Source organism: Phaethon lepturus, unplaced genomic scaffold, assembly GCF_000687285.1.
Source record: "Phaethon lepturus isolate BGI_N335 unplaced genomic scaffold, ASM68728v1 scaffold48757, whole genome shotgun sequence".
Taxonomy (NCBI): domain Eukaryota; kingdom Metazoa; phylum Chordata; class Aves; order Phaethontiformes; family Phaethontidae; genus Phaethon; species Phaethon lepturus.
In genome coordinates, this window is record NW_010553494.1 from 1 (window position 1) to 26,005 (window position 26,005).

The 26,005-nt window shown below is 42.4% G+C and overlaps 1 protein-coding gene across 1 annotated transcript; it reads left to right on the top strand.

Annotated features, from left to right (window-relative positions):
• The first annotated feature begins 2,310 nt into the window (after positions 1–2,310).
• On the top strand, positions 2,311–25,274 carry TIPARP (TCDD-inducible poly(ADP-ribose) polymerase). Its single transcript, XM_010291549.1, has 5 exons — positions 2,311–3,248; positions 17,175–17,343; positions 18,852–19,033; positions 23,290–23,565; positions 24,546–25,274. Exons 1-5 carry the CDS (start codon positions 2,311–2,313, stop codon positions 24,991–24,993), a joined length of 2,013 nt encoding a protein of 670 aa, XP_010289851.1. The 3' UTR covers positions 24,994–25,274.
• Positions 25,275–26,005: the final 731 nt, after the last annotated feature.

Consider the following 26,005-nt stretch of genomic DNA (forward strand, 5'->3'; position numbering starts at 1 on the left):
CAGCCGGTTAATTTTATTTTTTGGTTTTTTTTCCCCCACCGGAAAGCTAATCTTGTTTTGGAGGTGCCCTTAAATTGGGTCAAAACGCAGGAATCCGACTCGAGGGGAGCCAAAGGCGGTAGGTTTCAGTGGGGGAGCGCTGCGGAGGGAGCCGGGGCAGAGTTGCTGGGCGGTCTGTCCGTCAGGGTTTGTTTGCTCTTCTTGTTGTTAGGTTTTGTGTTTGGGCTGTTGCTTTTTTTTTTTTTTTTTATTATTATTTATTTTGGGCCACTAGACTTGCCTTCTTCAGCGAAGGAAAAGGAGGTGTGGTTCGCGTGAGAGGGCTAGTACTTGGGGACTGAAATCTCCCCCTGGGAGATCTTCCTCTGTTGAAATATATCGTGCAAATAAATATAGCATTGCTCTTGGTGATTGTTGAAGTCGTTTCTAAATAATAGCGAGGGATTGGGGATGTTGAAATGCTGAAATAGAAATGCCAACAAATTCCGATACTCTTCGTTCCCTCTGCTTTCTATGTTCGGAGTTGTTGGGGGATTCGACTGTATGTAGTAAGGCAGTTCTTTAACAATAGCAGCAAAACTTAAAATGATAATCAAATGAGTCATAACAATGTTGAAATAGCATTAAAGATATGGCTGAAAACGACCAGCAGCTATTTAGCTCCTCGGCACAGCAGGAGCCCTTGAGCCCTGGGAGATCCTTTCGCGTATCGCAGAGGTTTTAAACCTGGGCATCCGATTCCTCTCGGAGTTGAGGATTCATAAACCTTTTCAGTTACTTGAAGGTTCAAGGTACCCTTGGTGGTTCAGAAAGAGAATTGCCTGGTATGTCTTTGGAAGAATAACAGAGATACCAATAATTTTGGAGTTTGTTTTAACCGGCAAACAAATATACCGGTTGCTTTAATCTGAAAATGGGAAACTGGAGAGGTACAACGTCCGTCCTTTTTCCTGGCAATCCTGACGTGCTGTTTCCCAGGGTAATGCAAAAACCTTACAAATGAATGTTCCAAAATAAGGAAGACTTGGTGGGAAATATTCCAGAGCAAATCATCAGTAGTAAGAAATTATTGCCAAATTTTATCTGTTTTCTGGGATTTCATTTTGTAATGAGGAGTTACTTTGCTTGGAATGCATTTATCCAGGAAATAGTACTTAATGTGCTCCACTGTAAGCTTTGAGGCTACGTGCGAGGAGATTGAAGAGGATTTAATTAAATGTAATCAAATGTTACAAGATTCCTGATTAAAAGGTGTAGAGCTTGCTTTCTGGTGACGTGCGAGACATACTATTTATTTGCACTTTAGAGAAAAATTATTTTTCATCTTACAAACAATTGATTATTCCCACCCCCCCACCTCCCACCCCCCCGGTTCCTGAGTAACTAGCACCCTTTTGTTTTCGTCACCGGCTGGTGTTAATTCTTGTTGACTGGCCTAGTGAGAGGTGAACGAGCTTGGTGTGTCACAGCAGGGTGACAGAGTGCAGCCTGCGCGTCTGAGTCAGAGCGTGAGAGCGTGTGGGCATGTGAGAATGGCTGTGTGTGAAGTGGGAGTGTCTGGACATGTACGAGACTGTCAGCGTTGGATGCGTAGCAGGAGGAACAGGGTGTAAGCACTTGAATTCCTGTGTCTAAAAAACCAAGCATTAAATCCTGGCCGCTGTTGAAATCAGCGTGAAGTTTGCCTTTCGTTGAAGCGAAGCCAGCAGTTCGCCGTGCTGCTGGGTGGCTGTGTGAGATTGTCTGAGGGAAGGTGTGTCTGAACAGAATGGGTATGTGTACATCTGCCCCTTTCCCTGGTGGAAGAAGAAATGGTGCGTGAACGTTCAGGGCTGCGTGTCTGCTAATGCTGCTCTCGGGTCTGGGTGTGAGCGAGGCGTAAAAATGAACACTGTGGTGTTCACTTTTGTGGAATATAATGAACTGAAGTGCTGTTTATTATTAAACTTCATCACGAGGAGGAGGGCATCAGACCATCCTCCTCTCCAGCCCCCCCTCTGGGGACTGTGTGTGCGTGCCTGAGCGTCTCTGAGATTTCATGTGTGAGAAGACGATGAGTGTGTGTTTGGGATTAATTAGCCTGAGTTTAGCTGGTTTCATGCTTTACGTGCCTAGGGGCTACCCACAGTCACAGAGAGGGGAGGAGTTTGCTGTTGCTGGCTCAAAATCCTCTCCAGGGGTGATCTTGTTCGTGTCAACCATGAGCAATTAGAGAGATTAACTGTCTTGTTTTCCTTTCTGCCCTAGATTGATTCTTGTGAGGCTCTGGGACATTTGAAAGTGATTTGGAGAAAGCAAAGTCTGTGTCTGATGGACACCGAACCGAAGCCAGCGTGTGTTGTGCAGCAGGCTCAGTGCCCAGGAATGAAGTGCCCTCCTTCAGAGGACTTTCCTCCTCAGATAAGACTGTCTGAAAAGATACCACCAGTGAAGCCTTGCTTCAAGAAGAAGCAGCAAGTGCAGAAGAGACTGGACACAGAAACTCTCCGGGCTTTGCGGCCAATCTTCACCAGTTTGCTGGGAGCTGGGACCTTGGATAGGGTCTTTGTGCCCCGAGGCCAAGGTGGCAGTCATAGTGATTTATGTGAACCTGCTGTGAAAAAGACTCTGGACCTCGGTGCTTCTTGCCCCCAACCGGAAAGTAGCGTGACTGTGCTGATGCCAACAGCTCCAGATGTGCAGAGTCAGTTGCCAGTAGCTCATCCTTCTTCCGGGCATCCTGAGCAGGATGTCCAACCAGGAGAGCAAGCCTTCTCGCCAGAAACTACTCCTGGAACTGCTGCTGATAATAGTAATGAATCATTCCAGGATCATCCTTTGCACTCAACTGCTAGTGATGGTGCAGCTTGTCCTTTGTTCCCAGACAAGATTCTGGAAAGCTACACATCTGGCTTATTCCAAGAGAACAGCTGTCCGATGCAATACAATTTGAACCCAAGCAATAAATTTAGTGCTGGGATATTCCAGGATAAAAGTGAAGAAGCTTCTCTTGACCTGGTGTTTGAGCTCTTGAACCAGCTGCAATATCACACCCATCAGGAAGACGGAATAGAAATCTGTGTGGATTTTCTCCAGGGCACTTGTGTTTATGGCAGTGATTGTCCCAAACATCACACAGTCTTGCCGTATCATTGGCAAGTGAGAAGGACAGCAACCCAGAGTTGGCAAAGCGTGACCAATGATGCCCAGGAGCATCTGGAAAGACTCTACTGCAACCCTGACAATGACAGGATCAAAGTGAAGTATCGGTAGGTAACTGAATTTACTCCCTGACTAGCAAGGGTGCTTAACCGAGCAGCGGTGCAGAAATGTATAACAGAATGCACGTTCTTTTTTCCTGATGTTTTGTATACACGTGTTTTACAAACCTGGTGATGATGTTACCTAACGAGTTTGCCACAACAGAAAATTGTTCCGCACCTATTAAAACTACTGGTTATCATCTGGAAATTATTCTTTGAAGCTGAAGGACTTTGAATTGTGTGAAATAAGAAGACTTCAGTTCTGTAGAAATTGAGAGTTGACAGAGGCTGTTGTGTACCTTTGTACTTGTTCTTGACGTTTCTAATTACCCTCTTCTCTGTATCAGAGAAAGTGGCAGCATGAATGAGCCTTTACCACGGTTGAAACGGGAATGATACAGCAGTTGCCTTCTGTCACTCTGAATCCAGGCTGACTGTATGCACTCCAAGCACAGTTTTCATAACTACGTCATAAGGAACTAAAATCAGACAGGTGCTCTGTTAAGTCTCCTGACTGGAAATTTCATTTGGTAATAATATATGGTGGTGTTTCAGCTAATTCACTATGAACAGCCTGAACAATACCTTCAGAAATGCTGAGCATCTGTTTAAGCTGTCATCTAAAAATGTTAAACCATTTATTTGAAATTATCATTTCCTTTATACATAGTAGTGTTTATCTACTTATTTTCTGAAATTAGAAATCAGCTTTTCAGTTTCGCTTGTCATGTTGTCAATTTAGGCTTGATCCTGCACCCTTAGATCTAAACCAGAATTTCTTCAACTTTTATAACACAGCTTCCATTTTGAGTAGTAGTGGGGAGTGCTGATGATTACAAGTTCATCAGATCTATATAGTCCATGCTCTTAGGAATGCAGGGTGTAGACTCTTTTTCTTTCTCTTTTTTTTTTTTTTTTCTGGAGGAAGCATACAATGCAACTTTCTCACACCTTATCTGCCCTGCCGTAATCTGTAAGCCCGGTGCAACTTGTTCTAGTCATAGTCAGTTCAAAGCGACAACTTCTGTAGCTGCGTAGTAAAAACTTCAAATTGCCTTTGCCATCTGAGTCCTTGTGGATTTGTTCTCGCTGCCTCTTCGTCCTTCCACTTCCTCAAGAAGTATATCCCTTCTTCCTTAATGATTTCATTTTCATTTACTATGCTGAGATTTCTCATTAAAATAAAAAAAAAATCTTGTAACGGCATGGCAGATAAAATTTGCTGTATTTTACAACAGAGAAACTTCCATTTTTCCAAGTTTTAAAAATGATTTCTGAAAACAAAACAGCAAATGTAGAAAAAAGACAAGCCCATGCAAGTAATTAAAATTTAATCTGTGCAAATGAGCAAGTTTTCTTTTTAAAGCCTGTATCACAGAATCCATTGCTACAGACATGCTGTACATGTTCTAAATAATGGCGTTAAGAATGATTAATTTTAAAAGAAACAATGCTTCATAATTGCTTAGTCATCCCCAGCCTGTAAAATCGGCTGAATAGCATTGTCCGTCTTTACACTTACTTTGCAGGTTTCCAGTCTGGTGGGTATTTTGGTCTCTTGGTACACAGAGTTTCTGTCTGTCTGAACTGGTCAGGAAGAAACTTATTGGGTGTGTTGCCAGACGCATGATGTTCTGTTACCGCAAATGAAGTCAGAGAAGCAGTGTGATCTCGGAAAACCCAGGTGCGCTGGGTCCGAGCTCCGCTGCTGGTTCTCCAGGCAGCGTGAAACTCTGCTGTCAAAGTGGAGGCAGAGTCTTTGAATACAAACTAGACTTCATCTCATTGAGTTGAACTGGCTACCCAGTGAGTGTCTGCCTAACTGTTCTTCAGGTAAAAGTAGTCTACTGAGACTAAAGTTATTTTAAAAAAGCAGTATTTTCTAACTAAATTCTGTTTCTAGCTGATAAATCTGTAGCCTGTACTTTTCTTCCTTCTCTTAAAAAACATTCTTTGCTTCAGTCGGTGCTACAAAATCATACTCCAATGCAGGATTGGATGGCTGTTATTAATTTATAATATCCACTTACCATGGAGTGACAAATTGGCAAGTTCTGTAACCCTTGTATGTATTTCATCCCTTGGAAGAGCTTCAGGTTTGTGGATAAGTATCGGTGAGAACCTAGGAGTGAAACTTTTTTAAGACTAGAGCTTCTGATTTCAAACATTGAAACTAATACGCATTCAAACTTAGACTTCACGTGGTTTTGGATTAGATTTTGAAGTGGGGGGTAAATGTTTTACTGTGTATCGTCGCTAGTTTCTCCTAACGCAACATCAGCTGGTATCAGAAGAACCTGCTAAACCCTTAGATGTGGACTGCTTGGACTCGGCGTGACTCTTCCTGGAGTTCACGAGTGGTCACTGTAGCCTGGCTTCCCTTTCGCTCCCGGGCGATGTTGTGTCTCCTGGCAACGAGATGCAGATCGCAGTGTGGTGAACCTTGCTGAGAGGCTCGCAAACATGCTAGAACAGCTCATCGTTCACATGGTTACCGCATTATTTGGCTAAAGCTATTAATCTCTTGTGGTCAGACTAGCTTTACAGGCCTATCTATACAGATTGCATACAACAAGGAAATGCCTGCTCAGCAGTTTGCACGTCCAAGAAAGGCCATGCAGAAGCCCGCCTGACAACCAGTGGGTGGTAGTTGTTTATTCTCCTTTGTTTTAAACACAGTTTATATGGCACAGTAAGTAATCACTGCAGTCTGCATGCATAATATTGCCATTGTGTGCTGCTCCAAGACTGTTGGGCCGATCAAGAAAGTGTTGGGCTATTGGCTCAATTAGAGAATAAGGTCTAAATTAAAACGGGATGTTTTCCAAGTTGCTATTTATATAAATCTTTCTTCATCTCAATGTTATTCAGTCACTTCGTGATACGACTACCTCAGATATTCCTTGCAGTTTGTCCTCAAACTGAATATAAAACTTTATCATAAATCATCTATATATTTGCTTTCTATCACAAGAAATTGTTTATATATTTGCTTTTCTATCAGAAGTCTATCAAGAATTTAGAGCCAAATACCAAGCTCTCTAAACAAATGGGGAAATAAGCAGGTTAAAATACTCAGAAGCACTCAGTTTTCTTCATACATGTGAGGGAGGCCCTGGAGAAGTTCCCGCTTGCAGCTAAGTATTTGAGAGCGCAACACCAAGTGCTGCTTTCCAACGTGAGAGTACCCAAGCCAGGGTATTTTAAGATGCTCTTCAGTAAGGGGAAATACTTGGCTGCTGAACTGAGCACGTTTTCCCCACATACACACCTGTCCAATCATGCACATGCTGCTTTTCAAAATAAGCAACACCATTACGGATTACACGAGGATTTGTTTAAAACCACTCTGCAGTTCCTGACCCCTCAGTTCCTCCTCTCTGGCTGAAAATTCCACCCCTTCTCTTGTCAAAGAGACGTTCCTGTGTGCCATGGGAACTGCCACGTCAGTCCAGCTACGTGTGCCCTGGCATATCCCAACTCCCGTGAAACAACACCTTCGCACAGTTGCTTTGATTTCTCCCCCTGCCCAACCCCCCCGTAATTTCTGTAAGTTTTATGAAATGGCTCCTTCTAGCTAGAAGAGAAAGGCCAAAACAAAATGGCTCCAGTCAGGGAGGAGCAGGTGGACCTCCAGTGGCACATGTTCTGCCTGGGAGCAGTTGGCTACTCGGTGTACATGCGTGGCTCTGGGATGAAGTCAGAGTAAATACTGTGTGCTCCCCAGTGGGTTGTCAGTGGGCACATGGAGACACCTGGGAAAGAATGGTAAGGACAAAAATAAATGTAAAGGGAACTAGTTTTCCTTTCTTCTTGTGTTCATGGGATAACTTGTTTGTCTGACGCTGTTAGAGTATGCTTATAGTGATTTGAAAAATCATCTAGAGCACAGTGGAAATGTTTCAGTTGTTCAGGGACTTGCAGAAGTCATCTGACCAACTGAATAGTTAAATTTAGGAAGTTATCTTTCTGATCTGCACAGCTGCCACAGCGTATGAGATAACTCATGTGTTATTGATAACACCGGAGATGAGAAAACAGCTGAAATTCACTGTGCCTGGCGATTTTGTGTGTGGTGTTTCTTGAATGTACACTGCTGAGTGGTTTTGAACTTCTTTTAATTCCTTGCTAGAAGGAATGCAAGACAGAGACTCGAAATAAAAAGCATGTGAAGTGATTTTGGAAGTGTTTGCCTTCTGCTTTATAATGCTACACTTCAATGAATTCCTGTTTGCTCCACTTTATGGTATCATTTACATATGAAACAAAACTAATTGGCTTGTAGCTACGCAAATCTGGGGAAGTTAGCAGTGTTACGCTGAGCCGCTGGAGGAATCGGCAGTCGCTCGCATAGCCCTTTTCTCGTTTCACGTCAATAAACAGATTACGGTTTTGGAAACAGCTGTCACCTGGCTTCAGGTTGAGGTCAGTCTGTTCCCTGTGTACTTAGGGTAATAAAACAGTCCTTTCTGAAACAAAGATTTATGATTGGTGAAAGGGATTGCTCAGAAGAGTTGCTTAGAAGTAGTCCAGGAGGCCCGGTGGTGTAGCGTTGTCTGCCTGCCCGTTTCCGTAAGGATGAGGAACAGAAAGAGTCTGTTACAGTTATTTGCTTAGCAAGAGCAGTGATCGTGAAGTTCCTTCCTAGTTGGTACATGCGTTTGTTGAAATGGGCAGGGGTTGGAGCCGAGTGATAATTGCAAAATTTGGTACTCGTAGTCAAATGTGTAAAGGAGTCCCTTTTTTTTTTTTGTAAGCTTGCACGTGGAGGGTGTGACATTAAACACCGGATGGAACATTCAGAAACTGAAACACCCAGAATTGGTGGTCGCTAGTAAGTGTTAGACTTGTATACGACCATCTTATGTAAAGCATTGATGAAATTGATGTAGTTTCATTATTTATCATAAGTCTCGGAGGTCTTTTAAGCCCTGAGATTGGATAAAATTCTAAAAAAAAAAAGCAGCAGGCCTGTGTGCAGAACGTTTTTGAAAAAATGGGGCTTTGAAGGTGGGGCTGCATCTAAGTGCTTTAGAAAATGTTCTTATTGCAGCCTTGTGAAAGCAAATGCCTCTCTCAAGATTTGAAAACCTCTTCCTATATCGGCTCTGTTGCTGCTCAGAGCTGTGCTTGTGCTGTCTCTAAAACATCTGCTGATATAAAAATTAAAGTTAACAAACAAAACTCTCTGCAAAACATCTCCTCCTCCGGTGTGGGCAGGAGACCTTTGAAACCAGCAATCTGCCTCAGACAAGGACATCCATGTTTATCCTCTACTGCAAACAGAAGATGTAACTTGGATTTGAATTATGAAATATGGTACATGCAGTAATCCTTGGAAGATCTGAATGTGTTTGACATCCTCGTTACTACAGATTTTTAGAACTTAGCAGTATTTCACACCAAAGGACCACTTTAACCCAATACCTCATGTTCAAAAGTGGCCAACAGTGGGTTTCTTGGGAAGAGCTGAGCAGAACATACTTCTCAGTACAGTCTCTTATCTTCCAGCAGTCATGCCTCAATGATTTCCGGATCCAGAGATGGTATCTGTGTGTGAGAGCGAGCTTGATAGAGATTCCACCCCCCCCGCCCCTCCAGTAAAGGGCCAGGGCCAGGCTTTCATCTGAGCTGTGCATACAGCTGGACCAGCATCCCAGTAGTTGGTTCAGGTTTACAAACATGCAAGTCAGGCTAGACCCTCTCACTGTGAAAATTACGGAAGATTGCTTTTTCAAGCAGTCCCAGTCACCACTTGTAAAGGCAGGAGAACCTAAAAAAATAAATATAGGAAAAAATAAATATAGGAAAAGCAGTAAAGCTACTATTAGATTGATAGATGTATTTCTTTTTTTCTCTGATGATGGAGCCTTTTAAGTGTAGAGGTAAATCTTTCCGTAGCACCTTTCTCTTTTCTGAGCCTTTCTCACTGTACACCTCCTGCGTGGCTTACAGTCACAGCAGAGAGAACATGATGAGGGAACAAATTAAGTAAAATATGAAACTTATTTCCTGCCGTGTCACCTGCTGCCCCTCTTTTCAGTTTAAAAATGATGAGATACTGATAAGATCAAGACTGCGGGATCGTGTTTACTGGCTTGTTTTTGTTCTTGCCCTGGTGCAAAGTATTGCTTCTGTGAGGAAAGGTTCCTGTTTTCCCTTCACGCTCCTTGGAGCAACGAGCTAGGATTTGGTGGCATTTTTATTGCGGTGTTGTGAAGCTGTTTGATGAGTGTCCCTTCAGGAGCGGTACCCGGGCCCGTGCTGTTACTGCCTACGGAATCGGTGCTGGTTTTGACGGGAGCAAGTTTTGGCTGTTGTTGTCTAAGAGCTGGTGTTCCTATTCCAGTACCTTTGTTTAAAAAGAAAGATCTTATTAAGAGGATATACTTTAAGTGAAGTTCAGTTTCATACGGGGGGGTTTAAACACTTGGTCTTTCACCCAAAGCTTACGCAGACTGCAACTTCAAACAACTGTTTGCTACAAATAAGATGAAGTATTTCCAATTTTGGGTCACCAGAAAGTGTAAAAGCCTGACTTCTGTCTCCTACGGTAGCCGAGTTCGATTTGACTAATCTTTCAACCTTAAGTACAAAAGATTTTCGTACCTGTTTGGATCTTTTAAGCTCACTTGTTCCCCTGAGTGGCTTTCAGGTGGTTGCTATTGCAGAGAGGAACTGGTTTAGTCATAGAGAGAAAATCAACAGTTTCATCACCTAAGTGGTATTTAACTCTCAGTCTTGCTTTGTATCACAGCTGTTCTGATGGGAACCGAGTTTCATTTCCTGTACAGACCTTTGTTGATCGCTAGGTTTCTTTTTTTTTTCTGAACCCTGTTTGCGGTAAGACTCATGACATATAACTAAACTTAGGAGAAGAGTTCGAAACCACATGCGTTTTCATAGCATTTACAAAAAATAATTCTCCTAGTCATCTATTTCTACATAACACCTAGCGAACATTTGTCTTACTGAATGGAAAGAGCACAGAAGAGTCACACGTTAGACTGCAGTTCTTCGGAAGAACACAAGGAAGAGTGAGCCCAAATATCCTTATTTTAGTGAGCTACATTCATCTCGCAAAAGACTTCAATGTTGTAACTTGCTAGTAGAGGTACCTACTCAGTTCAGCGTCCTGATGAGATTATGCCTTTGTGTTTTTTTAATATAGTTAGGGTACAGAGAAAAAGTAACTTACTTGGGGAATGAGGTTCTGCTATTGAGAGCACTTCAGAATCACAGAATCACTAGGTTGGAAAGGACCTTCAAGATCATCAAGTCCAACCATTAATCCAGCGCCAGCACGTCCCCTAAACCATGTCCTGAAGCGCCACATCCACACGTTTTTTGAACGCTTCCAGAGATGGCGACTCCACCACCTCCCTGGGCAGCCTGTTCCAATGCCTGACCACCCTCTCGGTGAAGAAATTCTTCCTAATATCCAACCTAAACCTCCCCTGGCGCAACTTGAAGCCATTTCCTCTCGTCCTATCACTAGTTACTTGTGCAATTTTGTTTTGAATTGTGCTGTTGTACAGCACCAAGTTTGGGGTTGCGTGCTGTATTCTTAAGAGAGTTCAATATGCTTATTTTTTCAATGCAAATAATTCCATTGAACTGCTTTATTTTATAAATAGAGACAATCATTGGTTAGTCGGTGAAGAGAAGTTCTCAAGAACTCTGTCGCAGATTCTGTGTGGGACTTTGGAGCCTGTTTTAGTCTCTCTCTACATCGGTCTTTCCCCAGGGAAAAATGGGGATAGCAATTTTCTACTTCAGAAGCAGGGTGAGATGAAGTTTGCAGAGAGGTTTAATAAATTTTTCTGTAGAAAAAGACAGCATTGCTTTTATTACTGGTTTCAAGCCGTACTGAAGGCTGTTCCTGCTGCATGATACAAAGAGGCAGTGGGAGTAACACTTTGCCCCACCAAGGTATTTGAATAGATTGCCTGCTTTCCCAAACGTCTGTCAGCCTGTAGCCTTCATCACCTCCTTGCTGCTCTTCTCCAGACTGATATTTCCAGATAGAGCCTTCAAAGTCCATGAGTAGATTATTTTTTTAATCATGATAGCTACAAAACTCTCCTTTTCCGTAACACAGACTGTCCAAGAAAAGTACAAAGAGCGATGGACCCCACTCCCAGAGCTCGTCTTCTGGAGACGGAGCAGAGGAGGCGTTGGGATGGGTTCGTTTCACCCCTGTGCACAAGAAAGGATTTTAATAGCTGGTTTTGTGTGTGTGTGTTCTGCCTCTGTCATCATCGTCATACCCAAGGGTTTCATCGCCATTGTATGTGAGCATCTCCCGGGGGTGCAGTTAGCCGTGCGATCACGTGTCCCTCGTGTTACGTGTTCTCTCATGCTCCCTTCAGGGCACAAAACAGGCCATGTGTGCCTTGCCGGCTCGTTGCTGGTTTTTCCCTCTCCCAATCTATATGTTATCCTTAATCTGTACGTTATGGAGGATACCCTTTACTTTATAGTGCACGCTGTACCTCAGAAATAGTAAATCATTACACTGTATGGAAGATAAAGTGATGTTACGCTAAAGAACATAGCAGACGCAACCTTGAGCGTCTCGCATTCTTACTGTTCTTGAACCCTAAATTTGGGGTCTTTCGCCTATATTTAGGCCTCGGGCAGTTGAGAGGTACAGTTGTCGCATTTGCTTCCATCACTGGTGTCTTAAAGCTGAAGCCAGGAAGGTAATCACGCAGTCACTTGCTGTAATCACGACTCATTTTTTTTCACGGCTTTGCATTATGTAAGCTGGTAATAGGCTTTTTAATACACAGAGGAAGTGCTTTAACTGAAGAGCTGTTATTAAACAACTTTGCTAAATATATTTTAGGAGCTTAAAAGCCAGTAAATGTTGCGATTTGGAAAAGTTAATACTTCTGAATGGAGAAATGCACTGTTAAAGGATGTAAATGAGCCTTGGAGTAGTATATATTTCATGTAAATCAAGGTTTTTTGCAAAAGTGTATCTTTCCTTATGCCCAGTGTTATAATCAGGAAAAAAAATCTGGTAGGCTTTTGGGCACACAGTGTGTTTTTTCAGATGTAGTCACTTAAATAAATGCATCTGTCGAAAATTTTAAGCTGTATACAATAATGCAGTGTTACTCCAAATAATTTATTGTTAGGTAGTGTGGAGTTTGAAAGTTTAAGTATTCAGGGGAAAAATAAAACACAGTTGTGTAGATTTCGGGATGTTTATATATTTTGGTCACTTCATTTTCATTGCAATTAATGGGAAGTATCATTCTAAGTACTTTACTAACTTGAAAAATAAGAATACCATTTTTAAAGCATCCCTAATTTAACAGAAGTTTGAGTTTCAGGAAAATTCAGCTATGTCACATCCTGAAACTGCTGAACCTTTCCCCATTCGCAGCTAAGGGAAATGGATAGAGGATACCATACCAAGAAATATCTCGACCACGTTTTTTCTTCAAGAAATAATTAGAGCGTGCTTTTTTGGGTTCTGAGCTGCAGCTCTTACTCGGAGAGAAACTTCAAAGTAAACCCAGGTAGAAACAGCCCAGAGCTGGTGTCCCCATCTTTAATTGCAGAGCGAGGGGTTTGTGTGGAACAAGCTGAAAGCCAGTGCCCGGTGCCAGCGAGCTTCGAGAGCTCCAGAAGGTGGGTCGTCAGGAACGCCGTGACCTTTACAGACAGACAGACTGAGCAGTTCTATTTAGGAATGAGAAAACAAGAACACTTGGTGTGTTGTATCGTACGTAGACTTTCCAGAAGAATGTTTGACCGGGTGGTAATCGGCTGTTTTGGTGCTTGATGCCTGGGTTCTTGTTACAGCGATTGTAAGTCAACGAGCAATGACCATCCTGTCCTTCTCGGTGTGCTCACAGGGGAGAGGAACCTGATAAAGAAGGCAGCAGGAGCAGTGAGCTACAAAAATGTAAAAAATTCCAAATAGCAGACAATCATTACGTTTTTCAGTACTGAGAAATCATTTGGCATGTTGTATACAGGTTTCGCAGAAAAATGTTTAGCTTTCAGAGAAGCTATTTTCACTGTAAGCTGTCCTTAGCTGCCAGCCTTAAAAATCTTAAAACAGAGTCTTATGAGATATGTAGATGCATACTTAGCTGTGCACAGATTTTGTTTCTTGTAGGAAAAAACTTAGCGCAATTTGTTTTACTGGGATTGTACGTGAAGTTTTCGTGCTGTCGTAGCACTGCTAGAAGCAAGCCATGCAAAACCCTGCAGCTCCCCACCTGCTTTGCCGTTAGACCACGTCTGCACACAAATACCCTTTTTTGCATATGCCCTGTCAGCCCGGAGTTTTAGGAGTTCATCCTGGAGATCTGCTTGCTCTGCAATAAAAGCACGAGGAAAAGCAGTCTCATACTGCGTTCATCTCAGAAAGTGTTCTTCCTTCCAGAGAGTCCCTCCCGTTGCATTGCTTCGATGCTCCTCGCTTTGCTACGGAGCTGTGTGTGTCTGTTGGAGACTGTATTTCATCAGAGTTAAGCCCGTGTTAGAAATACGCAAGTCATGTATCAGAAGCCAGCCACGTTTCCAGTGCCTGTGGAATTTGTTTTCCAGTCTTCAAAATTTTACAGACCTTTAACTTTTAAGGATGTTAACCAGTATGTGATTACTTTTAGAAGAGTTCAGCATGCTAGTGGATAATCTTTATCATGTTTAGCGAGTATGTTGATTTTCAGATTCTCTTTACTTTGCGCTGCATTAGCATAGAACTGCTGCAGATGTAACTGTAACACATGCAACATACAAAGTTATAATAAAATGAAATAATTCTCTGGGTTATACCAACTTTAAAAGAAAATAATTTACTCCTAAAGAAAAGGTTTTCCGTTTCTTTGCACTTCCTTGGACGTCACAGATCTTTGGAGTAGGGAGAACAGTGTTATGGCATTTGACTTGAAAAGAGATCGAAGTGAGAAGGAATGTTCGAATTGTGAGGTTCTGTGTCGAGCAATATCTTTTTGGGTATTTGTTTCATACAATATGCAGCACAGTATCTGGAAGTCTTGATTGAGCACTTGGATTTGTAGGTGCAGCATAACCCAAAACAGTGAGTCCAACTCCGCACTCCAAAAGGATAATACAAACAATATCAATCTTTAAACGTGCCATCCTCAAAAATGGCAGCTTTATTAGGCACTGAAATTCAGAACTGTAAGACTATGTTGTGATAAGAAAAAGCAAATGTCCCCAAAGCATCATTAAAAATATTTATGAAGAAATCAACTCAAAAAATCATGCTTATGGTGCTGCCTGCAAATACTACAACTAATAACACAGCTTGGTGTTTCAGAGAGATGGTTTCCTCATGATTTCACACATTGTTTTCAAATAAAGTAGATTGTAGCTTGTTGTTATGGAACAAAATGACTATGTACCAGGAAGGTGGGGTGATCTGATACCAGGTTTTTTTCACTCCAGAAAGCGTGTGTATTTTTTTAAGCCCTGTGATTACTTTAGTCCCTTTGTACTGGTCATTTATTTTGGTTAGTGCTAGTTCTCCTTCTGACTAGATCTGTCGTGCAGCGCTGGCGTTGACGTTTGTCTTGTCGTGCTGTTGTTACAGGCGTTTTCTCGAGTCGCGTGGGCGCCCGCGCACCACGCACCGATGCAGCGGGCTGTGGAATGTCAGCTTTAATTAGTGTCTCCAGCTTCTCGCGGTGGGCCGCGGCTTGGGTGGGAAGACACGGGTTATTAGAACGCACCTCCTACGCAGAATAGCTGGTTTCCTCCTGTACTCGTGTTCTAACCCTAGTGATTTTGCATGCGGTTGACGCAAGTAGGGGACACGCTGTTAAACCTTCTATGGATTTGGTGCGATAGTGCCGTCTTGACAAAACTTGCATCTTAATTGGAGCGGTTCTGTGACAGTGTTTAGAGAACCGTGTGCAGGGAACGGGCAAGATGCTCCTTTTCGGTAGTAGGTTCTCGGCGCGAAGGGGAAGAACGCGGGCTGGAGCCGTTCCTCCCGCAGGCGGGTCCCGAAAGCAGTCGTGCTGGCCGGGGCCTGGCCTTGGGGTGCGGGGGGAGTTGCAAAAAGAATGATTTGTGTGTCCAAAGAACTTCAAAAGTAGCTCATGGAGTTGCATTTTTAAGACATTGGATTTGACGTTCGGGACTATTCCATATCTTTTCTTAAAGTCTATACAAAAGCTGATGGGAAACAAAGAGAACAATCGAAATGCACCCAAACAGCAGTGGATCAGGTTCCCTGACAGCGAGCCCTTCGGAGCAGACGTCACGTCCTTTTGTCTACGTCAGGAAAGCGCTTAGTGCTTCAAACCGTGCTTAGTGCTTCAAACTGTGCTTAGCCCTTCACGGACCCAAATGCAATCAGGTGATGCTGATAAACGCTAAGAACAGCTACACACCTGTACCTCCTGCTGCGGAATGAAGGCTCATTCCAGCTGATCATCATTTTTTAAAGTGGGAGCTCTTCAGTAGTTCTCTGTGAAAGTAGTACAATAAAACTCTTCAGCAACTGTACCAGTAAGCGTGAAATAGCTAGCAAAATTGCAGCCATTCTCAAGCAAATCTGTGTTCAGAAGATCACGGAGGTGTTTAGAATAGCTGTCACTCGATGTGGCAAATTTCATACACAGTACTTTGATCTCTATGGTATTAATGTGCCAAAGTTTTAAAAATAAACTGTAGATTTCAAGTATCAGCTTGATCCATGTTTACTGTTCAGAATTCAAAGACAATATTATATGTAGTCTCAAAAGCTGCATTTCCAGTTGCCAGAGATTAGTAAGTGTTAATGAGTAACAGTAAGCTGACAACCTGTAAAGAGATTATCAAAGTGGAAAACTAATTATATAAACAGCATTATTTTGGACATATGTTAATCCCAGTTCTAAAAAAATTACTTTTGTAGGGAATGAATATTACTGTCATTTCTTCCAATTTCTATGAATTTCTTAAGTTCTTGATTGCTAATAAACCAGTGATTGTCTGATGATCAGCAGAGCTTTAGAACTCCGTGCTTTACTTGAGAATTTTCATTAATTTGATGTCTCCCTCTTAACGCTGACTAATGAAACAGCGTTAGAAACTGTTTGCTGAGGCATTCCACAGCACTGTTAAACATGACTTTGTGAAGCGTAGAAGAAATGCACTTTTATTTTCTCCTCTAGATAGCGTGTATACTCTGGTGGTTAGGCTGCAGCCCTCTGTTGTTGTTAGGTCCTTCTGAAAGCGCCAGTCCCTTTGTGTGAAGTTGCATGCTAGTGTTGATTTTCGTAGCAGCAATATAGCTCCTCAAGAAAAGGCAGTATTCCTCAGTGTAGGCTCCAAAATTGTGAAAGGTTTCCTTTTCGTATCATGCTAGTTCTCTTCTGCTGCACGTGATGAAAGATACTCGAAGTCTCTGGTGGGTTGGCAGCAGATTCTCCTCATCTGGAGCCATTTACATTTTCTTTTCTTCCCTGAAGCACTAACTTTGACGAGAATAACCTTTTGAATGGTATGTGGCTGCTTCGTCAAAATACAGTTGTGCGATGTATTTACTTAGCATGCTCAAAATGTCAGGGATACGTGTATTGATTTTTGTACCATTTATGCATACTGAATAAATACCACGGGCCTAGGAAGACTGCTGCGTTTGGGTTTTTGTCCTTCTGTGCTGAAGACCATGTTTTTTCCGCCATTGCCCCCGAGACTTTTGAAGAGTTACTTTGCCCTTGCAGCTCTTCAGCGTCCTACTCTACGCACTTGTCTCTGTGTTGTGCCCACTTAAAGCTCGTGGGACATCCCCATGGTCACGGGGGTTGTGTGACATGAGCACAGCCGGACCAAGGGTATCTCTGAAGAGGGCTGTGCCAACTGTGGTTCTGACTGTCTGGTTTATTATCTCTGAATGATCCTTTTAACGAAGTACAAAAGGTGAGAATTGTTTGTTTTTCTTCTTCTTTCTAGGGGACATGAGTTTTGGGTGGATTTGAATGTTATGAAATTATATGAAACTGTTGAGTTCGACCAAATGCGGCGGCTGTCCACACCTTCCTGCCCCAGCTCCAGCTCCAACTACTACACTGTCTGGAAATACTTCTGCAGGGACCACTTTGGCTGGAGAGAGTACTCTGAGGTATTTAACATGTTCCAGAATCCTACTTTTGGGTTGTAACCCAAAACTCTATGTACAGTAAATACTATACACTATATATACATTTTCAGTCTGTGTTCCCTTCCAACATTCAGGAAAGTTACTTAGAGTTGTTGTTGAGGAAGATAATTGAGAAGGTCAGTGTTGAACTGAAAAAGCAATAGAGAACTCTGCTTTGCTGGACTGGACCTTGAATTATGCCTGAAAACATTGGAAACACAGAGGCTGACCAGGTTGTCAAATTTGAGAGCAGACTGGCCCATGTCAGTACCAAGAAAGTCCTTTCTAATCCCTACAAATCTGGTTTTAAGACAAGGGGACAGCTTTCTGCAGCCTTTTTAACACCACAGCCAGTTAGCTCTGCAGTTTTTAATTGATTTGTCTGTCCCCAAAGACACTGCAGTGCAGGTCGTGAGCCTCCAGAGTCCCTGGACGTGGCCCTTTGCCGTCTCGTAGGCTGCACTGTACACCGCTGCAGCTGGACGGTGCCACAGCTGCCAGCGCCCGCGCCTGAGGGATCTTTTCCTAAATCCCTAGTTTAAATCTGTTCGCCAATGGTTTGTGCACACTTGTGCCAGTGTCACCATTGCCCTTTGGTCTTTAACAGCCACAGTTTTCCGTATCAGGGTTTAAATAGGCCTTCTCTCTTTCAACTCTTTAACCCCAATGTTGGTCACAGAAGTCACATCCACTGTCAAACAGTATTGAGCTAGACAAAACCACACCAAAACCAGAATACTGCTTCTATTCACGTCATTCAGGTAAGCTTTTTAAATACCTGTGGTAGTTAAGAGCTCATCTTTGGCTGGCCAGAGCTGTACGTAATATTTTGAATAAAATCTTATCAGTGTCTTACAGTTTCGGCAGTACCTTCAATACCTCCCCCGTTGTAAACTAGATCATGTTTCGTCTTTTTCATGCGTCATGCTGACTTTCTAAGTGTGGTAGGAAGCTTAAGGCAGAGTGCTGTATACAGTCTGGGGCTTTGCAAATGAAAAAAAAAAGGACTGGAGAGAGTCTGGAAGTAAGAACCACAAATAAGAAGTAGTTTAGGATGTTTGACTTGCGAGGAGAAGTTAAAATAACTGGGTTTCTCTACCGTAGAAAAGAAAAAAAAATATGAAAATATATTAAAATATAAAAGACTTCTGCTTTTCACCTTCAGTGGGCAAAGACAAAAAATAAGTGATTTGTGGCAAGGGAGTTTTAGGATAGATACTGGGAATAACATGGGATATGGAAAAATACGATAGCACCAGCACCAGTTATGTAGGAAAGTTGTAAAACCTGCCTTGTTGGCAGTTCTTATGAACAGGTAACGGAACATTTTTCAGCGGTCGAAATGCACTTGTGCCTCAGAGCAGGGGAAAGAGAGGAGAGGGGGAGGGAGTAGAGAGAGGGATTCTTTGAGGTCCCTGGCAAAAATGCTCATTTTTGAATATGTAATTTATCATGTGTATGTTTTTGTTTCCTTCATTTTCTTGAAACAGCCAGTTGTAAGACTGATAGAAGAAGCCAGCTGCCGGGGTCTGAAAGAGGTTCGGTTTGTCACCTGGCATAATCAGTATATCTTAAACATCAAAGATGGATTCCAGCAAAATGCGTGTTTCAGAAGAGAAATCAAGAGGAGACCCCTCCTTCGCTCGTGCGTCGTGCTGATGCCGTTTTTACAGTATGTATCCCAGCAAAATGGAAACTTTGCATTTGTTCTCCATGGCGGTCTGTCCGTGAGAATTGTATTCCTTAAGATGTGACAAGGAAATAGGCATCGCTGGGTAGAAAAATCAGAAGTGATAATGAAAAGTCTCGGTCATGTTGGCAGCTCTCGGTTTCTGCCTTTCAAGATAAATATTATCTGAGGAAGTCCTTACTGCTAGGCTCTGTTTGTTATTTAAGTGTAATGATGTACCTTGTGGATCTCGGAACATCAGAAGCACAGATGTACTTCAAGTTTGCCAAAGTATCATCCAGCTTTCAGCATCTCACCGGCTGTAGTGATCACCAGGCTGTCAGTTCTAGGTCCCATGAAATGAGCGTTCAAAAACATTTTATAATTTTCCAGCGCAATTAAAGCATGCCTTGTTTTTATTGTCATCTCAACTGGGGGTGAACACGCTTGCCCATCAAAGGCAGAGTGAGGAAAGTGTTGCACTGTAGTCATTTTTGATTACAACTCATAAAAATGCCATTTTTGTGATCTCACCAGCACAGCTGGAAACGTTATTGTCAGAGTTCAGTAGTTAGGAACATATTGTCCTGTTAGCGGAGGGGTGGAAGTCGTTAGTCTGACTGGCAGCTTGGCATGCTGGGCCAGTCAAAGGAGCTTTAACTGCTGCAGTAGGGCTAGAACGCTCGTTAGCTTGCAGAGTCATTACCACATCTAACTGCAAGGTGAACGTGAATTTGGTCAGAGCCTCAAAACACGTGGTTGTTAGAAACGTTTTTAGATTTCGTTTTACAGGAAGGAAACCCAAAATTATTAAAGAGATACTGGGAGGATGCAGGTAAAAAGGCCAAGCGTGGACTTTCTGGTTGTAGCAATTCTGATTATCATCTTAATGAAAAATAAGGATTTTGGGTATTGTCCTGATGTTTTGCTGCCAGTGACTATTTTACTACAGTGTAAGTTTGTGACTTTGACATATGCTAAAATTATGCAATTCCCACTAATTTTAGTGGACCTTTGAGGGCTCTACGCTCATGAGGGCTTCACCATAACTATCCATGCCAGCTACCAAGTCTATAAACTAAGCTCTGAAATTTCTGTTGTTCTGTAGTAGACCCTATTCTTACTTTCTTTATCTAAAGACCTTGTAATGCTTGCTTAAAAATCTACCAATTCTTAGCAAGGAACAAAAGAGTATTTAAAATATTTACAGGAACTATTCTTAAGGAGTCAGTATTTGCCTCCACTTATCACACAATGCTACCTGAGGTTTTTTATTTCCCTCCCCTCCCACCTACTTAAATCTGTTATAAAATTGGGAAAGAATTCTTGAATAGAAACTGTGGGAAGTGGGTGATGATAGTGGTTGACAAATGTTGACTTTTTAATGGCTTCCCTTGTATAATAAATGCTGACAAGTCATGTACACTAGTGGGACGAAATGAACAAAGTACACCAGAGGATTGCAGTACTTTATTGTGTTTGATGTCTTACTCATTAATCCGTAGCTCACTGTTAATCTGTGCTTGGTCTTCCAGTCCAGGTGTGAGTGAAGGAGGCTCTACAGTAATATTTTTTTACTCGTTGACTTTAGCAGGGAAAAAAATAAATTAAATGCACATGTAATATTGCTGACTGCTATTTTAATAATCATTCTTCTGGGTTTCTGTTAAACTATTAATAAACAGAAGAATTTTGAGTTGAGTCAACTCCATGCAAATAAAGTGAGCTCTCTTTTTAGCTTTGAACAGCAGGCGAAAGCCACATGAACATTTTTTTAAAGAATATGTCTGCTCTGAAAAGTGTAAGTACTGTGACAGTTTACTGTCTTTCTGATCCAAATCAAACGTATCAACTTAAAAGTAGACTTTTTTTTCCCCCCAACTTTTTTTCTAGACCTGAAAAGCTCAAGCTGCAATTAAAAAATCACACTAAATTATTTCTGGGTCACACAAAAAAATCACACACAGTTCTTTCAGGCTCATATATCACTAGCAGTAAATATTCTGAAAGGCAACCTTAATTGACATTTCTGTAGGTATGATGTGAATAGCAGTATAATTCTTATTTCTCTAGGTAATTATGTTGGCTCTGCAGAGAAAAGCAGGCTAACGAGCAGGGACAATCAGCAGTTGCTCTGTGATTGTGTTTCGGTGTACCTTGAGAACAGACTGGCTGGGTGCAGAAGTCACGGTTACGCGCCTTTTCAGGCAGCATCATGCCTGAACAAAAGAAGATTGATTCCTGAAGAGTCACTCTGGAGAAAATAGCTTTGCCTTCAGCAGAGCTTTGGGAGGTTGTTTGTTCGACAGTAAACTTTCTTTTTACAAAGACGGCGTAGGGAATCGAGTTCGCCTGTCGCTCCTGTGTGCGAAATGCAACTGTGTATATGTGGGGAGGCAAGATTTGGCCTCGGATGTTGTCAAACCTCAGCTTGCCCAAGAGGAATACGCAAAGGATTTACTTTCCCCATTTCCTCCTAGTCAGAACAGGTTTTCTCCTTATGCTTTGGCAGTGACGTGCTACCAGAACACCAGGGACTGAGAAATTTCATGAACTTTAATCTTCATTAAACTTTAATTTAATGAAATTTAATTTAAGGTCATCTGTCGGGTTTAGAGACAAGATTCACCTTGTCATTCCAGCCAGACCAGGGGTACCTCTGACTTCGTAGTCTTTCCTAACAAGGGCTGCCTGCTTCTGAGTGCACCGTACCTGTTTGCGTTCATTGCTGGTTGGTCCTGGAGTCAATAGCAGCTTTTCCTATAGAAATACCATCGTAACATACTCATCTGGTGAAATTTTTAGTTCCATATATTCTTGCAACAGAAAGGGAACCTCAGCAGCTTGCAGGAGCTGAAGAGCTGTGTACTTAGAATGTGAAAACCAGAGCCTGAACCTGCAAGCTTTACAAGTTCCAAGTATTTTCATTGACGTAAGCGGGAGAACTCTAATAAGTAAGGATTATTCGGCCGAGTAAGGCGTGCTTGTTTGGATTATAATCAGGTGAACATAAGCCACAAATGACACACTGTTTGTCTAAATTTAGCCACTTCAAGAGTGTGAAAAATTCTGCAGAGGTGCAGGTATTTATTAAGAACAAAGTCTTGCCACGCCACAGTTGGCATCCGTAACTGGATTTTACTGGCGGCCGTTCTTTTTCTAGCATCCGTGCTGCTTTCCTGCCGCGGCCGTTACAGGCTGCAGCTCCCCTCCTTCACCCCTTCCTGACTCCTACCTGGCAGCATTCCCAAGAGGAGGGGCTGGTCTGTCGCATGAAAATAAGCAACTGCAAGTGCAAATCTACATCTGGCCTGGGCAAATGAAAATTGAGAGCGCCTTCCTCAGCACGATACTGGGTGGTACTGAAAACATAGCGTCTCCTCTTCTACCTAACGCAGTCAAATGTCTGCAAGTTTGGCCTATAAAATGTTATTATAGAATCATAGAACAGTTTGGGTTGGAAGGGGCCTTTGGGTTGTTGGTTGGGGTTATTCATTATTCATACTGTACAAGGAAGTGTATGTTTCTACTCCTTGTGTTCTTAAGGAAATTAGGTCAAGTGTTGCCACGTTATCGGTCTTTTCTTATTCTGTATGTTAAAATCACTACTAGTTTATAGCTAACATACAAAATGATTTTATTTGGTAGTATTCTGCCTGTCTGTAGTTTATAACCCCACTCCAGAATGTGAATAATGACGATACTAGGCTTTTAAACACCACCAAGCAGTAAGATTGCCCTATGTGGAACAGCATCCCTGAAAATCAAGATTTTTGTTACGAGTTTGTATGGATGGTGGAGTTATTAAAAGAGCAGAAATAGCTGGCATGTTTGTTTTAAACAAGCACTAAAGATACGTAAATTGTTAGGGAACTGAAGAGCAGCAATTGCTTAAGATGCAATTGCTTAATTGCTAAGCAATAGGACGAGAGGAAATGGCCTCAAGTTGCGCCAGGGGAGGTTTAGATTGGATATTAGGAACAATTTCTTTACAGAGAGAGTGGTCAGGCATTGGCACAGGCTGCCCAGGGAGGTGGTGGAGTCGCCATCTCTGGAGGTGTTCAAAAAACGTGTGGACGTGGCACTTTGGGACATGGTTCAGTGGGCTTGGTGAGGTTGGGTTGACAGTTGGACTTGACGATCTTAAAGGTCTTTTCCAACCCTAATGATTCTATACGTTGGTGATGAAATAGATGTGATGCGAAGCTCTTCTGTTTGAGAATGTTTAAGCACAACTTTTTTTCTCTTTCCCCAACTAGGACCTTAGGTGGTAATTCTCCAGTACCCTCTCCTTCAGCTGAACCGGCTTCCTCACATGTCTTATCTCCAGCTGCTGTTACCTCTCCAAACTTCTATCCTGAAACCTGGATTAGTATGGATCCATCTCAGGACTTCATCCAAGTGCCTGTTCTGAAGGAAGATAAAAGCTATAGAACCATTTATAACCTGTTTCACAAGACTGTGCCAGAGACCAAATATAAAATTTTGAAAATTCTGAGAGTGCAGAATCAGTTTCTTTGGGAGAAATATAAAAGGTAAGATAATGCAAATACCATTCTTTTACAATAGTGGAAAAATACCTTAAAGTATGTAATTTGGGCTGCAAAATATAAACTGATCATTAAGTACAATACATAAACTCCCGATTTTCTGAAGAAAAGGAGCATCTTCAGTTGAACAACTTTATCTGAAAAATATCTTACTCTGAAATTTCCTGTGTAAGAAGTTTAATATTCTGTCTACTCATAACTTCTGTAAATATATCTTCACAGAAACCTCAAAATAAATCTAGGCTATCTGGTGGAAAAATCTTTCAGTTCACTTCCTCCGAACTAGGAGGAATTGTATTCATCAGATAATCTCTATATTGAAGGTAGCTGTCAGTGCCTTGGTTCCCCAGAACATGGCGGCCCAGGGTCTTACAGCGGTCTCGCAAAGGCGAAATCCTACCTCAGGCAGTCCCTTCAAACCAGAGGTGTTGTGTCTGAAAGTTACCGTCCATTGACCACTTCCCAGCTGATAGGAAATTAGATTTGTGGATTCTGTCTCCCTTCTCCAGAAATGCAGAGTCTCGAGAGAAGTCGAGGGCTGGGCTGTGTGAGCAGAGACTGCCTTTCTTACGGTCTTTATGCCGGCGGAGAGCATCCTTGCCCACCCTGTCTCTCAGTAATTCCTCTGTGGCCTCTCCTGAAGCTAGAGTGGGCTTTAATCTTTGCACAGCCCTTGTTTTCACCTTCTGCACCCAAGGTGAAATACAGATGGAGATAAGCAGGCATTTCTCTGCCTCCAACAGTATCAGCTCAGGTCCTTTAAAACGTACTTACTTCACACAAAAGCTTCATTTGAAAGCGGAAGACCCATTCTTCTATCTGTACAGAAATGTTTTCCTATCTCCTCTTACAGGTCTACTATTCCAGAGGATAATACTGATACTTCAAGAGCTGTGGTGAAAACTGCTTTTCCCTTGCAGATCTGCCATGAATACTCATCTTTGCTTTTCCGTTTTCTGTTCCAGGAAAAAGGAATATATGTCAAAAAAGATGACTGGGCTTGACAGGATAATGAACGAAAGGCATTTGTTCCATGGCACCTCCCAGGACGTGGTGGATGGAATCTGCAAGCACAACTTCGACCCGCGCGTCTGTGGGAAGCACGCCACCATGTTTGGACAGGGCAGTTACTTTGCCAGAAAGGCGAGCTATTCCCATAACTTTTCCAAAAGGTCACCCAAAGGAGTTCATTACATGTTCCTGGCCAAAGTGCTGACAGGAAGGTACACGGTGGGTAACCACACCATGAGGAGACCGCCACCGGTGAACCCCGGCAGCATTACCAGCGACCTCTACGACTCCTGTGTGGACAATTACTTTGAGCCTCAGATTTTTGTCATTTTTAATGATGATCAGAGCTACCCTTATTTTATTATCCAATATGAAGAACTTAGCCACACGGTCTCCATTTGAAAACCTGTGCTGCTAAATTATTCATTGTAATAAACTCTCTCATCTGGCATTGATAGCAGTTTTTGTGGGGAAAAAAAAATGTGGACATTGCAAAACTGATTAAATTACTTGCTTGGAAGGAACTAAATCTCAAAAGATAGAAAAGATCTGAAGTGACCAATTGTGCACTTGCTGTTTGATTATGTATGTGCAAATTGTAAATATTTTTCCATTGTTTATAGTTGAAAATCTTTTGTTATAAAACACTGTTTATTTATGTTAGTAAATATTCATGTTTAAAAATATGTGGGTGTGTATAATTTCAGTTGTGTTCTGCACACATTAGAGCCGCTAGAAAATTGCTTATGCCCTGACCTCGAAACCTTACGGATGGCCATTTCTAGATAATCAGAACCAGATAATTTTCATCCCAAGTATATTAAATAAGAGATTCTCCCAACCGCTATTTTTTATTACTATATTTCAGAGAGATTGGGGGAGATTACAAAACTAACATTCTGCTCATGCTTTGTATTTATTTGTGTTGTCTTGCTTAATAATCCATCATTTTCTAAAATCAGGCCCTAAGTAAAATTAGAAGAGGGTCTGATGCCAGATGGCTTCCCAGCAGCTTCCAGGACACCCAGTTTGTCACCTTGGCCGCTGTGGCGGGGACGGGCAGGTCTGTGCCAGGTCTGTGCCGTCGACCCCGTGCGCAGCCGGGCACGTGCCACCGGCGCCCGCACGTCAGACATCCCCAGTTAACGGGGATGGGTTCTTGGAAGAGAAACCTCAAACGAAGCCTCTTATTGCTGAGGCTTTAAATTTGATCAAGGATGAAAATTGGCGTTAATGTCACTTGATGAGGCTGATATTAAGTGAATTTAAAAACGACTGGTGCCGCTGTGCTGCACCGCTCCCTGGGGCAAGTGAACGTCTTCCTACCCGGAAGCGGGGAAGGGGGACGGCGCGTCGTGCGGAACCGCAGAGCAGATGCTCGTGCTGGGGCGAGGTCACGCGGACAGGGCTGGCA